The sequence below is a fragment of the Quercus robur genome, chromosome 1 (assembly GCF_932294415.1).
Source record: "Quercus robur chromosome 1, dhQueRobu3.1, whole genome shotgun sequence".
NCBI classification, from domain to species: Eukaryota; Viridiplantae; Streptophyta; class Magnoliopsida; order Fagales; family Fagaceae; genus Quercus; species Quercus robur.
In genome coordinates this window covers 51,936,168-51,952,484 of record NC_065534.1, presented here as the reverse complement: position 1 = coordinate 51,952,484, position 16,317 = coordinate 51,936,168, and the positions used below count along the sequence as shown (strand labels likewise).

General features: G+C 31.2%; 1 protein-coding gene across 1 annotated transcript; it reads right to left on the bottom strand.

The window, feature by feature from the left end:
- Positions 1-832: 832 nt before the first annotated feature.
- Positions 833-6,185, bottom strand: LOC126712990 (uncharacterized). The gene is made up of 6 exons (XM_050412575.1): positions 6,126-6,185; positions 5,941-6,015; positions 5,793-5,852; positions 5,552-5,710; positions 1,279-1,485; positions 833-1,000 (listed from the first exon to the last, which is right to left on the bottom strand). Exons 1-6 carry the CDS (start codon positions 6,183-6,185, stop codon positions 833-835), a joined length of 729 nt encoding a protein of 242 aa, XP_050268532.1.
- Between the last annotated feature and the right edge of the window lie 10,132 nt (positions 6,186-16,317).

The window sequence follows — 16,317 nt, the reverse complement described above, 5'->3', positions numbered from 1 at the left end:
TTATTAATAGTTTAATAATTAACCCTAGTTTTCAAAAAAAAAAAATATATATATATATATATAGTTTGATAGTCCTAGCAAGTGTTGACTAGAAAAGTCAACCCAAAATAAAGAAAAACTAGCTCAATAATTTAAAACTTAGCCAAAAAAAAAAGAGAAAAATTAGTTTTGGACTGGGTAGGAAAAGCCCAAAATTTGAAAAATATACTAATTTCAATTCGCATCTTATACATAGTACTGCACATGTGACTATAAAAATGAGATGCGGTGCAGTTATGGTTTTGATTAAACTCTAAACTTTTGCGGTGTAGTTATGGTTTTAGCTAAACCACACCGCAAAGTGCGGTGCTAAAAATGACCCAAAACCGCACCATACCACACCACACCGCAAACATCCCTAATCATACTTGTAAGAATTAGAGGCAAGTGAAGATATTCAGCTGTTACAGGAAGTACACAAGCAGCCTGCGCGCACACCTGTACATAAACACAATAGAGTAAACGAAGACATTTTCCTCAAATGAAATTTTTTTAATCGCAACATTTTCCTCAGATGGAAATTTTTTTAGTCACACCCATGGCCTCGATGAATTTAAGCTCCAGATATTGCGGTGTAAGCTTCAACTTGTTTGCTTTAGCTTCCTTCAATTCAATAGAAACGTAGAGAGAGCAATAACATTAGTCATTTCTATAGTACCATATTCATATCTAAAGTTTAAACTATTCATATCTTCCCAAAAAAAAAAATCATATCTTTTAAACTGAAAAGTGAATGGAACTTTTACCGGTAGAGATTTGCATCGACTTTAATTTTTTGCCGATCCATGTATATCTAGTTCTCAATTTCTTGCTGCTTCCTAGCACTATCCTTTTCCATCAACTTTTGTTCCATAAGGAATTTTCCCACATTTGCACTATTCTCAGCTTCACTGATAGCCTTTTTTTTATTCGTCTCTGCCTCTTTCTCAACCACTCTCTGTTTCTCAATAGCAATTTGGACCTAACAAAGTAACAACATAAAACACAGAATGATGCACTCTATTAACTTCGGAGGCTTATTATATAATAAATTATCCAATATGTTTGCCACTGACCGGTTGTGGGTGCAAACACATGCATGTACAACAATTGGGTATAAGCAAAAAAAGTTTGTGATGTTAATGCTCATTGGACCAAGGCTAATTGGCTTAAAGGGCATTAAAAACACATTTAATTTGTAAAGAATCCGCATATCAAGAATCATATTGTGTGTGTGTCTGTCTATTTGCTTTGCTTAACTAACAGGGGAATATAAAAGTAAAAGGACCTTCTCTCATATTCAGGAAAAAGAAACTGAACCTTAGTGCGTTCCTCATCCAAGTGCTCAAAATTGCGTCTTATGCTTTCTGGGATGGTTGGCTTTGTAACGTGAACACTGATGATTTCAATACCTGGAGCATTACATCTGCAGTCACCCTGGAGAGCATCTTTCATCTTTTCTTCAATCTGTGAGAGTCAAATGCTTTGTCAATATAACATGAAATAAATAAATAGAAAAGGATTTCATAAACACTACACTAGCTCATGGTGATGGTACCATAATGTTACACAACTATATGAAGTATGGTTATAATGCTGGCAACTTCACACCAACTTAGAGATGACAAAATCTGACACGACCCATGAACCCAACATGACTAACCTGTTTATAAACAAATTATGGGTTGAGTCTAAACAGGTTAGATTCCCGAAGAGAGATAATCCCATTAGAATTTTACTTAAAAATTAATTCAAGAGAAACAAATATAATATATCTATCAATTAACAATAATATCATGTGCATATGTAATAAAAATCAATAATAAGATCTGAAAAATTTCTTCCTAGATTATATTATTCAAGGACCTCACAAGCAATCAGGATGCTTGGTTTAGGGAATGTGTAAGCTGAACTATTTTGGGTTTATTTAGCAATGAGAGTTGCTTAGAACATTGGACAAAGTTTAGCTACAAAATTGGTTGTAGCTTAAGGCTATAAACTCACTCAATAAAATAAATACTACAACATATTTTGAAAATCTAACCATTGAATTGCATGTTCTTTACGTCCTTAATACACATGTTAAATTTTGTGTCAATCGGATATCATTTACTATATGATCTATAAACTTATATTTTGTGCATAATTTTAAATTACAAAAACTTACAATTTAAAAAATTTATTGATGACATAACTATTGATCTTTAATTTTCTTGAAATTTTGCAAGCATGGATGATATAAGAAAAAGATGTAATCCAATGGTGGATTTGTCAAAATTCACATCCACTAAAAAGATATTAAGTAAGTTTGTAATCTAAGACTACAACTAATTTTGTAGCTAAACTTTGTTCTAGAACATTTATTAGGTGGTTACGCACCTCTACAAGAACACTAAATTCCAATGAAAAGCACACAAAGGCTTAAAATCACTAATTCTCAAAAAACTTAGTTACAAAATGAGTACAAGAGTATTTATATAATCTGTCCTACAACTAACTACCATTAGTATCTTGCCAAGTGTCAAACTAACACTACTTACATCCAATACATGTAACTAATTCATTAACAAGACTAACTAATTCAAATATGAATGATTGCCATATAAGCTAACTGCCTTAAGGCTCTTGTTTGGACACAAAGAGAGCTGTAACTAACTGTTCTCAACAGCTAAGGCTGCTAGCTTGAGCTCAAATAAAAACATCTTAAAACAGCTTAGAAGATGCTCCTGCATCATTGCTCTCCTCAGCTGGTCAGGATTAACAAAAGCTTTCTTTTCTCTTCTCACATTCCTTGCAAGTATGGCCTAGATAATATTTATAACATTCAAAATGGTCATGACTAGGCATAAAATCCTTCCTATCGTAATAAAAATTCTTGTAATAGATATGTTGCATTCGTTAATAAACAACTTCTTTAATAAGATTCATTAATAAAGAAGTTCATTAATGGGTCATTACTTTTGTAAGTTCATACTAACGTATGGATTCATCTATCATTCATATCTAGAATCAAACTTCTAATAGATTTATATATAAGACAAACAGTAGCTTTAGGGTGTTTTGCGTGATGTGGCAGGTTGGCAGATTCCCTTTCAACGTAGGGAAGTTTTGAATTATGTTAGACATATAACTTTTAATATAATTTTGTGTCACAAGGTAAATTGTGATTAGTAAGAATATGTCAGTGGATCATATGGAACATACTTTTATCTATCATAACTTATTATATGGCAATTGTAGTATAAAATTGTGTTAAAAGTTGTGTCCTAATGGGAGTCTCAGGAGTCAACCTTTTTGTGACCGATACTATGCTTACCTATACGGGATTATTGGTCACGGGCTTATTGGTTAAACGGTTAGACCTAACGTGTACTTCTTTTTTTTTTTTTTTTTTTAGAAACAAGCTAACGTGTACTTGGAGGTTCTACAATTGACTAGACACATAACATGTGAGGGGATTGAATTTAAGATTGAAGACAATTTGTCTATTAACTGTATAAAACCGTCTATGCTGCTGTAGCGCTTTGGTTTCACTTCTTCTTCTTCTTCTTCTTTTTGGTTTGTTTTGTGCTTTTTGTTTTTTTTTTTTTTCTTTCTTCTTTATATACAGTACTTTTGGTTTAGTTAACCGGCACTACAGCTACAGTCCCTAAAGGTTTTTTTTTTTTTTTAATATTTATGTAAGTTGGTATATATGTTGTTATACTGACGCAATAAATTTCACAATATTTTCACAATTATTGACCAGCACTATAGCTATAGTGCCTAAAGTTTTTTTTTTTTTCAATACTCGGTTTGTGTTTTTTTTTTCTTTTAAATATTTATGTAAGCTGGTATAAATATTGTTATACTGACACAAAAAATTTCACAATATTTTCATAATTATTGACGTGTCAATTTCTTACAAGCCAAAATAAAATAATAAAATATGAGACTGTGACCAACCACAACTAAAAATAAATGTTTTGAGAAAATATTACAACACTTATTGTGTAGTGTTTTTGGTTTATTCAACTGGCACGGTAGCTACAATGCCTAAAGCGTTTTTTTTTTTTTTTTTTTTTTTTTTTTTTTCAGTAATCAGTTTGTGTGTTTTTTTTTTCTTTTAAATATTTATGTAAGCTGATATATATATATATATATATATATATATATATATATTGTTATACTGACAAACCAAATTTTACAATATTTTCACAATTATTGACGTGTCAATTTCTTACAAGTCTAAATAAAATAATAAAATAATAAAATATGAGATTGTGACCAATTACAACTAAAAATAAATATTTTGAGAAAATGTTACAACATTTATTGTTATCATAATATTTTCACAATTGTTGAGATCTCAATTTCTTATAGATCAAATAAAAAAATGTTAAGTCCAGAACATTTTAACATTAATTTCTACAGTGCCTAAAGTTTTTTTTTTTTTTAAATATTTATGTAAGTTGGCATATCTATTAACTATATAAAAAGAGCCAAAGGCTCATGAATAGTGTTTTTTTGGTTTATTCAATTAGTGAGGTGCACTTTTTTCCCCCCTTCAAGTATGCCAGTTGGTTTGAGCTTTGTTTTTGTTTTGTTTTTTTTTTTTTTTTTTTTAAGATCTTTATGTTTACCTTGTACTTGCAATGCAAGTTTACATTGTAACAAGAGCTTTCTTTTCTCTTCTCACATTCCTTGCAAGTATGGCCTAGATAATATTTATAACATTCAAAATGGACATGACCAGGCATAAAATCCTTCCTATCGTAATAAAAATTCTTGTAATAGATATGTTGCATTCATTAATAAACAACTTCTTTAATAAGATTCATTAATAAAGAAGTTCATTAACGGGTCATTACTTTTGTAAGTTCATACTAACGCATGGATTCATCTATCGTTCATATCTAGAATCAAACTTCTAATAGGAGGCCAAGATACTGACAATGATATGATAGATTTATTACAGCCAATTGCTCAACATGCATGAATCTCATCATGAAAGGACTGCTGAGATTATTATGTATTAACCATCAAAAGACTAGCCCTTATTATCTTTCATCGTCTGAGCAATTTTAACTTGCACATCATTTCCATCATGGTCCAAAAATATATCTATAAGAATAGACTACATCAGGATGGATATGGTCAAGTCAAGGACTATAATGAATGCATTCATAATCTTAGTCTACCAAATCAAGTAGACATATTTTAATATACCAATATTTTATATCATAAAAATATTGCATAATTTCACAATAAATTTTGAATAATTATTTATTGATAATAGAGACATCATAAAATATCACATTGGGCCACATTATTCTAACAAATCCTTGGAAGTGAACATGGCACAACTTGCAGGGACTTTATTTTGGGGAGGGATCAAATTGTTCAACTTTAAGTTTAAGATTTCACTATGCTAAACAATCTATCAGATTAAACTACTAAAGCAAAAGAAGAAAAGTACACTACTTTAATAGCAAGCAAAATTAGAAGCTCCCAAAACATTTTCCAAAGAGTATGTTTTCTTTAGTATCCATACTTGATCGAAAACATCAATGTAGACTTGCTGAAGAGAATGAGAGTTGCAGAACTGATTGATCTCATGATGAATTTTGTCATATATCCATATCTTGTCATACTGCTCCCCATATTTCAGCAAAGTGTCATGCACATAGTCCTTGTGAAGCCGGTTAACAACCTGAAAAGGCATATATAAGCTGAGCATTTCAAACCCTAGCGAAACCACAATGTGAATAAAGAGCAACATCTTGTAACTTTACCTCTATCTTCTCAAAGTTGATCATTACACCTCCTTTTGTACCACAAGGAATATCACTCACCTGCAATTACATTCACAGGAAGGATTTGAGCATTAGATTGACAAGATGAAATTCTTCAATTTTCAATTTCAAATTCATCGAATTTTACCTGATCGGTCTGAAGGGTTACTTGAACAGGCTCATAACGGGTTATAAAAGGCAGCTTCAGATGAAAACCTGAAAATTAAGTACAAGCAGACATTTCATAAGTGCTAGGAAAGCAACTGCTGAATGAAAATCATAAAGAAAGGATCGTACTGAAACCAGGATCATTAATTGTCTTTAGAAGGGTACCTCCTCTCCAGTAAACCCCAACATGCCCTTCTGGGACTTGGTGCAGAATGGAAAAACCATTCATAATAGTTGATGATGATGGAATCACTATCTATAGAATTTATATTTATGTCAGAGATTTTCGAACTCAAACCCTAAACCCTAAACACTTATTCCAGTGGTTGAGATCCAAGACAATTCTAAATTTCAACCGAACTAGCATTTAATAACCAAATTATGTAGTCACTCCATAAAGAAAACACTAATCCAATGTTTTCTTTTTTCATGTATGCCACCCTGGCAGCAGCAATTACCAAGAAGTAAAGGAGTGTAGCAAATCAAAAGACCAGGCTAGCCAAGAACAACATTATACTAGTTTTAATTGTTTTTAGTTTGGTAACTTATTCAAAGTGGGAACAAAATACATTATTCCCATATCTTCAAAGTCAAAGTGGTTCTTTCAAATGCATGCCCTCCAAAGTCAAAATTTTAAATCTTAGTGTCTTCACATGCATGCCACCGCTAGTTTTTTTGCGCCTAGTCCAACGCTTGACTCAACTGGAAAATTTTCAGACCCGCCGACGACCGGATTTGGGTCCGACTTGTCTGGTCCTTGTTGGATGGCAGTCGGACAGTGACACACACCACTTTGACTTTTCTTGGGTGTAAGCTAGCACTTAAATTTAGTATAATAATAATAATAATAAAAGCATTTGCAGCAGTGGAGCTAAAAAGCTATAATGCTATTTTAGCTCCACCAATATAGCAAAATAAGCTCACAGCAGTGGAGTCAAAGCCATAAAATTTGGCTGATTTGCTACGGTGCACATCTATAGATAGATGTGCACTGTAGCACTCATCTAAAAAAAAAAAAAAATTTTAATCAACTTGCCGATTAAAATAATAAAAACTCATTTATTTTTTTCATTCTTTTATTCTCTCACCGGTCACTGTGCACTCTCAGTTCTCTCCCTCAAGCTCTCATCTCTCTCAAGCTTTCTCTCCCTCAAGCTCTCATCTCCCAGCCCACTCCACGCTGTCGCCGTCTCAGCCGAGCCCACGCCGTCGCTGTCCCAGCCCACGCCGTCGCCGTCGCTCCTTACCACCATTCTTCCTTTGTTCAACCTCACGAAATGCCTGTCCTCCTTCACCGGCCTCTCGTTCACGTCCTCACCTCTGGCGAACGACACCGAAGGGCACCGCAGGAACACTAACCGGCTAAACGGCGTCGGACTGGTGAAGAGAATCCACTCCCCGACATCGGAATCGCCTCGATGTCTCAGCCGATCCTTGGAGTGGCGGTGGAGAGCGAAAACTTGATTTTGGTTTTTTCTTTTTGGGTTGAGCCTTGGTTGAGCCTTGATTTGGGTTGATGTCTCAGTCGATTCTTGGAATCGCTTGAGCCTTGATTTGGGTTTTTTTTTTTTTTTTTTTTTTTTTCTTTGCTGTGGATTGGTGATGGTGGTGGTGGAGGAGGATGTTTGTGTTGTGCTGTGTGGTGGTGGAGGAGGATGTTTGTGTCGTGCTGTGTGGTGGTGTTTGTGTCGTGCTGTGTGGTGGTGGAGGATGTTTGTGATGTGTGGTGGTGATATATTATTTTATTATAGTAAAAATATTATTATTTTATTGTAGTAGAAATATTATTTTATTGTGATGAATATATTATTTTATTGTGTTGAAAGCTAAAATAGATCCACTGCTGCAGCATGTGTGTAGCTAAAATAGATAAAGTAACTTTTGATGGAGCTAAATTGCTAAAAATTTAGCTCCACTGCTGTGGATGCTCTAATAATAATAATAATAATAATAATAATAATAATCACTGTATTTTTGTGTTTTTTTTATAAATTTTTTTATTGCACTTCAATTGATAGCCTTATATTTTACACTTTTTTTTTCAATTTCTGGTGATTTTAGTTTCAAACTGATTTTTTTTCAATTTTAAATACTTTGAAAAATAGATAAAAAGTTGAATTTAACTTATATTTTTAAAAACAATCAACACAACAAGACATGTATACAACTTTACAAGTAAATTTTTATACTCCTAATATTTTCAAATTGATCTATTTTTTCAATTTATTTTAGAGTTAACTTAGACGTCTAACAATAGTTTACATTTATTATAGTTTTTGTATGACATTCATAGTTATTTACAAGTGATCATTTATTTTGTTGTTAATATAAATTAATTATTTTTTGTTATTATTTTTAATATTATCTTTTAATTTTGTCACCTCTAGACCGAAATCCTAACTCTGTCGTTGTATGGGGCTGTCATGGCTTTGACTGCATACCCATACGATTTTCCTGGCATTGGCAACATGCATATACACATATAATGCATAAGACAAATACATATCTTCATTCTTAATTATAGTTGTGTGGTTATTCTCCTCACAATGTGTGGGAACTGTATGATTGTAAATTTTTAGACACTATAAGAGTAAGATTTGCAAATATTTAATAGATGAGAATTTTTTTTTTTTCTTTTAATGTTGATATCCAAAGAACTTTCAGTAACTACTTATTTTTTTGATGGTTCAATGGCAATGTTACAACTGAAGAAAACGAATAAGTTACCTTCTTCTTTGGAGCTTGGGAAAATATTATGAACTTATCTACTACTTTCAAAAAGATAATCCTATAAAAATACTTGTAGGTATTTATGTTTAATTCAATTGCTAACAAGTCATATTTAACATCAAATCAAGTAAAACATAGACCAATGAGGCCAAACTAATTAAAGCAGACTAAAAGCACAAAGTCCTCCACTAATTTGATTCATTATATATATATATATTATTGTTAAAAGTACTATGAATTGAATTTTAAAAACACTGCCGAATGTGATTACCGGAGAAAACGAATCGATAATGAAGAAAATGTGAGGGATCAGATGCTAAAGCAAACGCAAGCTATTGAAATCAATGAGAAAGAATGTGATGATGATAATGAAGATGGCGATAAAGAACAAAGCAGTGGCGGTAGAGTATTTATATATTGTGTTAAGAGTTGATATATATAGTTTGATATATAATACCATGGCGAAGATTGCGATGAAGGATAGGAAGACTGAGAATCGCAGAGAAACCGCCACCGCCTTGAGGAGGCTGTGGAGTTACTGGTCTCGGTTGATGTGTATCCATAATGGCGGTCGGTTACCACAGTGTCAGTCACTCAGTATGAAAGGCCTCACGCAACTTCCGTTCTTCTCTCTATTGACGAGAGAGTGCCAAAGGAATTTGGTGCTTTGTAGCTTCGGGGAGGCTCACGTGATGTGATAGGTTGGCAGATTTCTTTTCTTTTGGTACAATTTTGTATCACAACTTGTCAGAAGGTAAATTTTGATTAATAAGAGTATGTTAGTAGACTATATAGGAACATATTTTTATCCATCATAACTTATTATATGACAAATTGTAACATAAAATTGTGTCAAATGTTGTGTCCTAATATGGAAGTTTCAGGAGTCAACCTTTTTGTGACTGATACTATGCTTACCTATACGGGATTATTGGTTAAACGGTTAGACCTAACGTGTACTTTACCTTTTTTTTTTTTTCTTTTTCTTTGAGAAACAAGCTAACGTGTACTCTTTTTTTTTGCTGAATAACCTAACGTGTACTTGGAGGTTCTACAATTGACTAGACGCATAACATGTGAGGGGATTGAATAGACACGTAGGTTTAAGATTGAAGACAATTTGTCTATTAACTGTATAAAATGCAACTATGCCGTTATAGTAATTTGGTTTCCGTTATAGTAATTTGGTTTCGTGAGTCTTTTTTTTTTTTTTTTTTTTTTTTTTTTTTTTTTTTTTTTTTTTTTTTTTTTTTTTTTTTCTGTGCTTTTTGTTGTATTTTTTGTTTTTTCTTTCTTCTTTATATACATTATTTTTGGTTTAGTTAATCGGCACTGGAGCTATAGTCCCTAAAGTTTTTTTTTTTTTTTTTTTAATATTTATATAAGCTGGTATATATATTATTATACTGACGCAACAAATTTCACAATATTTTCACAATTATTGACCAGCACTATAGTTACAGTGCCTAAAGTTTTTTTTTTTTTTTTTCAATAATTGGTTTGTGTGTTTTTTTTTCTTTTAAATATTTATGTAAGCTGGTATATATTTTATTATACTGACATAATAAATTTCACAATATTTTTATAATTATTAACGTGTCAATTTCTTACAAGCCAAAATAAAATAATAAAATATGAAACTGTGACCAACCACAATTAAAAATAAATGTTTTAAGAAAATGTTACAACATTTATTGTGTAGTGTTTTTGGTTTATTCAATTGGCACGGTAGCTACAATGCCTAAAGCATTTTTTTTTTTTTTTTTCAGTAATCGGTTTGTGTTTTTTTTTTTCTTTTAAATATTTATGTAAACTGATACATATATTGTTATATTGACATAACAAATTTCACAATATTTTTACAATTATTGACGTGTCAATTTCTTACACGTCAAAATAAAATAATAAAATATGAGGCTGTGACCAACTACAACTAAAAATAAATGTTTTGAGAAAATGTTACAACACTTATTGTTATCATAATATTTTCACAATTGTTGAGTTCTCAATTTCTTATAAATCAAATAAAAAAAATGCTAAGTCCACAACATTTTAACATTAATTTCTATAGTGCCTAAAGTTTTTTTTTTTTTTTTTTTCCAGTTATCGGTTTGTGTTTTTTTTTTTTTCTTTTAAATATTTATGTAAGCTGGCATATCTATTAACTATATAAAAAGAGTCAAAGGCTCATGAATAGTATTTTTTTGGTTTATTCAATTAGTGCGGTGCACTTTTTTTTTTCCCCTTCAAGTATGCCAATTGGTTTGAGCTTTGTTTTTTTTTTTTTTTTTTTTTTTTTTTTTTTTTTTTAAGATCTTTATATGTTTACATTGTAAATATACAAAAGTGGTTAATATTATACACATTTGCACAAAAAATGTTAAATATTGTACAAATTTTGTAAATGTGTACAAAATTTGCTAATTTTTTTGTGTCTACAATATAAATTTACATTATAATTAAGAACAATGTATACATAGAGATATTATGAAAATGTTGTGATGCATGTGTCAATTCCTTATGGGTCAAAATAAAATAATAAAATATTATACCGAGATCTAGCACAACTAAAAATGTCGTGACATTTTGTTGTTATTACAATATATTCACAACTATTGAGGTGTAAGTTATAGGTCAAAATAAAATAATAAAATATTGGACTGGGATCTATCACGGTCTTATACGAATGAGATTAACTTTTTATGACATAATTATCAAAATTCTTAAAATTAATGTCTCTTTTGATTAATGTAAATCTCTATGTATTTTAAAAATCAAATTATTTATATCTTTATTTTGTGATACAAATAAAATCTAAAATTATTCCTAATCACTACTTTTTTTTTCCTATGGCTAGCACGTGCCTTGCACGTGCTGCCCTGACTGGTATTGATATATATTATATATTTTGAGAAGTTATATACTTTAAAAGACTTCTCTTAAAATAAAATTTTCGTTGATTCAAAAATATTTCTACACCCTTGACTCCTTCTAATTAAAATATCTCATATGTATTATCGCGGCTAAAATCTCTTATATGTATTATTCCTCTGACTCCTTCTAATTAAAATATCTCATATGTATTATCCTGCTAAAATATCTTATATGTATTATTGTTAGGAATAATGTTAAAGATACAAAATTTTTTACAAACTGCTGATGTGATGAGTTATTATTGGTAAATAAAAAAGTGATATTAATGATGGGTTTAAATGAAAACCAATAAAAGGTTGGTCACATTAACATTTTATAATAGTGTTGTAAAATAGTTTGTGACTGTAGTATTGCTCTTATAGTTAGTAATGTCTCAAATGCTAAGCAGAAAATAAACAAAACAGGAAACAAAAGTTCCTGCCCCTGCTTAAATAAAGTGAAAATGACAAAGCTTAACGCTTACCTGACGGCTAACGCACAAAGCAGAAAAAAAAAAAAAAAATACTTCCTGACACGCACACTCTGACTTGTCTTGCCTGTAAGCTAGCACTTAAATTTAGAAAAATAATAATAATCATCACTGCATTTTGGGTTTTTTTTTTTAAATAATTTTTTATTGCACTTCAATTGATAGTCCTATATTTTACACTTTTTAAAAAAAAAATTTGTTGACATTTTAGTTTCAAACTGTGGTTTTTTATTATGAACACAAAGTTTAAATACTTTGAAAAATAGATAAAAAGTTATATTTAACTTATATTTTTAAAAGCAATGAAGATAGGGAGACATATATACAACTTTACAAGAAAATTTTATACTCCTAATATTTTCAAATTGATTTTTTTTTTCAATTTATTTTAGAGATAAATTAGATGTGTAACAATAGTTTAAGATTATATTAGTTTTTGTATGACATTTACAGTTGTTTACAATTGTTTATTTATTTTGTAGTTAATATAAATTAATAATTTTTGCTATTATTATTAATATTATCTTTTAATTTTGCCCTTCTAAACCAAAATCCTGACTTTGCCATTATATGGGGCTGTCATGACTTGTAGTATGCCCATGCGGGGCTTTCATAGTTTCATGGCATTGGCAACATGCATAGACATATATAATGCATACGACAATTACATGTCTTCATTCTTGTACATGTCTGGGAACTGTATGATTGTAGATTTTTACATACTATAAGAGTAAGATTGCAAATATTTAATAGATGATAAATTTATTTTTTGTTAATGTTGAAATCCAAAGAACTTTCAGTAGCTAATTATTTTTTGATAGTTCAATAACAGTGTGCAACGGAAGAAAATGAATAAGTTACCTTCTTCTAGCGGGGTTGAGAAAATATCATGGACTTTTAATCTTCTACTTTCAAAAAGATAATCCTACAAAAATACTTGTAGGTATTTGTGTTTAATTCATTTTTTTAATCTTCTAATCCTTTGATAACCTTGACTTACATGAGATTCTAAAAAACACTTGATCTAAATGAGAAATTAACTTCAAAAGGAACCGTATTCTATAAAAATATATGATATAAATTGTTTTATATGTACCATATCTATATAATTTTAACTATTAATTTTTATATATTATAATTTGATAGTTACAACAAGAGATGGAGTATATAAATCTTGAATGTGTTTGCTAGAAATATTAGAAGTATCATTCAGTTAAGTTACAAGACTTTAGATTTGACTATTTAAATAAGATATTATTTTCTTTAATTTTTTTCATAATAACAAGTGAAATGTTAAGATTATATAGGTATGTTACATTGTGTTTATGGGTCAAGAATTTCAAGGTTAAAATGTCATTTCTAAAAATAAAAAATTAAATTCTTAGTATGATCTCAAAATTTCCAAATGATCATATTACAACCATATATACTAAATCCTTCTTGCTTCATATAAAAAAAAAAAAAAAGGGTAAATTACATATTTGGTCCCTAACCTTTACGATGTATGTCAATTTAGTCCCTAATCTTTCAAATCTTTCAATTTAGTCCCTAACTTTTTGATATTGTGTCAAAATGGTCCTTGCCGTTAAGTGATGGATGAAAAATGCTGACTTGACTAACAGTGACAATAAAAAATTATTTTTATGCCATCCAAACTACCACATGGACTGCCACGTGGCCTAAAAAAGAAAAAAAAAGAAAAGTAAATTAGCTTAAACAACCCTAAAACCCAGGTGAAGCTTATCATCTCTCAACCTGATAGAATCATACCTCCATAGCCGAACATTCAATGTTTTCACCGCTCGCCACCACCTTCCTGGTAATGGCCTTGAACTTGTCATCCCTTTGTCACTCCCACTATTCCCTCCCTCTCTCTCTCTCTCTCTCTCTCTGCTCAAACCCAAATCAATTAATCTGGCCAGATTCTCTCACCTTTAAAACCCAAGAAGTACTTAGCTAGAACCACCGTTGTTTGCTCTTATTTTTTGTTCGCGTTAGTTTTTGGGCTTGTATTAGAATTTACATTAACTCAATCAGACAAGATAGGTTTTTGTTTTGTAATTGATTGTGTAACTGGGTTTGTTTTTGTTGTGGGTTTTAAAATTGGCATGTGGTATACAATTGCGCTCCAGTTGTATTGGGTTGCTTGACAATTCCTTGTTGGTTTTGGGATTTGGGTTTGTATCATAATTGTGTGCAACAATATGAATATTTTATATATGATATTCTAAATTGAATATGGGAATTTATTAGTTGTTTTCAATTCAGCGAGCTTGGATTGAAAAGATACAATGATTTTTTGAGTAAATGATAGAAATTTTATTAAAATTGAATCAGGAGTATACAGAAGTCTTGGAGACACAAAACCAGCCCAAGTTTGGCATGTCTAGGATAATAACAAAGCAGAGAATAAAAACAAATAGAAGGTTACAGGTGTTGGAAAAATAGCATGGAATAAATAAAAAATTGATGTTTTCTATGTTCACTTAGATGTTATTAAAAGTGATAAAAATCCTGAGTCCCACATAAGAAAGGAAATAGATAATATATGAGTTTATATGCTCATGAGTTGGACATTGGGTTAGGCTTTTGGCATATGTGGACTGGGCCTACTTGTCCAAATAATAATATTTTATTATTTTAATTTTTGAGTTAGTTAGTCTGTGCATAGTAGTTATTACTGAAACAGAGTGCATGTTCAGTAACGTATAATAAATTCATAGTCCCTCATTCATAAACAGAACTTTTCAGAAAAACTCTCGAAGTAAGAATATTTTTGTGCATTCATTTTGGGTCAAAAAAAGAGAAAGAGACATTGAGTAGTTCGCAGAGCACAACCTTGTATGCTTCGTTTTCATACTGTAGGTCATTTTATCCTCGGAGGCAGACGTCCGTGAGTCTCAAAGCACCACAGTGATTGTGTGAGGGGCGAAATCTGCTTTATGGAGATTGAGTCAAACACAAGACTTGATCTGAATCATTCATTCTTCACGCATTTGGTCTGTGAGTTTTTGATTATTTGCAGATTTCTTCTTATATATATTCAATATTTGTTTATTGCTTTTACCTATCACATCTATTTGTGTTATTATTTATTCTTAGATCTGTGTATTATTCCTTTTGCTTTATCACAAAAGTAAATTGTTGAAATATATCCAACAACAGGACCATGAGTGTTGTTGGCTTGCTGCTAACCTTTGATATTCCTCCAATAGTTAGGTAACTTCCTTGAAAATTACCGTTGGGTTTACTATAGAATTCAGTTTCCATATTGGACTTGAATGAGAAAGGAAACAGAGTGATAGAGTAGTAGCAACAACGATGGACACCTATAACACATGTCCAAGGACAATCAAGGTATCATGTACAACTTTTATCATCCAGTTTCTATTGAAATTTCAATTCGCAATATTGAAGTAAAGGTTTTGTATTTTGAGAATTCTAATTGATGTACCTCACGTACTCTAGGACCACACTTTTAATAGGAGGACTTGTTTTTAATCTTGCCTTTGCTTTTTTTTTTTTTTTTTTTGGTCAAAATATTTTGTGTTCAAATTATTTTTATTTGAGAAACTCTTTACTTTGTGACAGTATTTGAATTCGTTTTCTATAATCATACTTTCAATTGAGAAACCTGTACAAGGGTGATATTGTTTCTTTTTCCAATATAGCCTTGTTGAGGTCTAAAAAATCACAACACCCAGGCCCAAAGAAATAACACAAGGGGCCATAGAAAGTGAAATTAAAAAGAGGTGGTAAGCCCAAAAGGCTTAAAGCCCAAAAGCCATATAGGGACAAGCCTCAAAGCCTATGAGAAAATGAGGAAGAAAAAGAAAAAAAGGCCCAAATCAGAAGATTGAAGAAAGACTAGTGTAAAGAGCTAAGTCGGGATCCTCAGAGGCTGCCAAAGGCTCGGGATCCCCGAGACGTGTAGCACAGCTAAGATAGGATTAAGACAGCTCAAAGGAAACGCCAAAAACACAAGAAACAAAGGGCATAAATGTTCTTTTCAAGCACCAGAGATGCAGCAAGAAAAGCAGAAAGCTTAGAGTAACCACTCACGATGCAAAGGAATAGTACCTCAGGGAACCAAAATGAGGAGCTATAAAAAAAAGTAGCAGCAACAAAGACCTTCGAACAAGCAGAGATGGATTCCACTCACTTAGGAAAAATGACAAAGAGGAAGGACGGCCAAAAGCTGAATCATAAGGGGTAAGAGGTTTT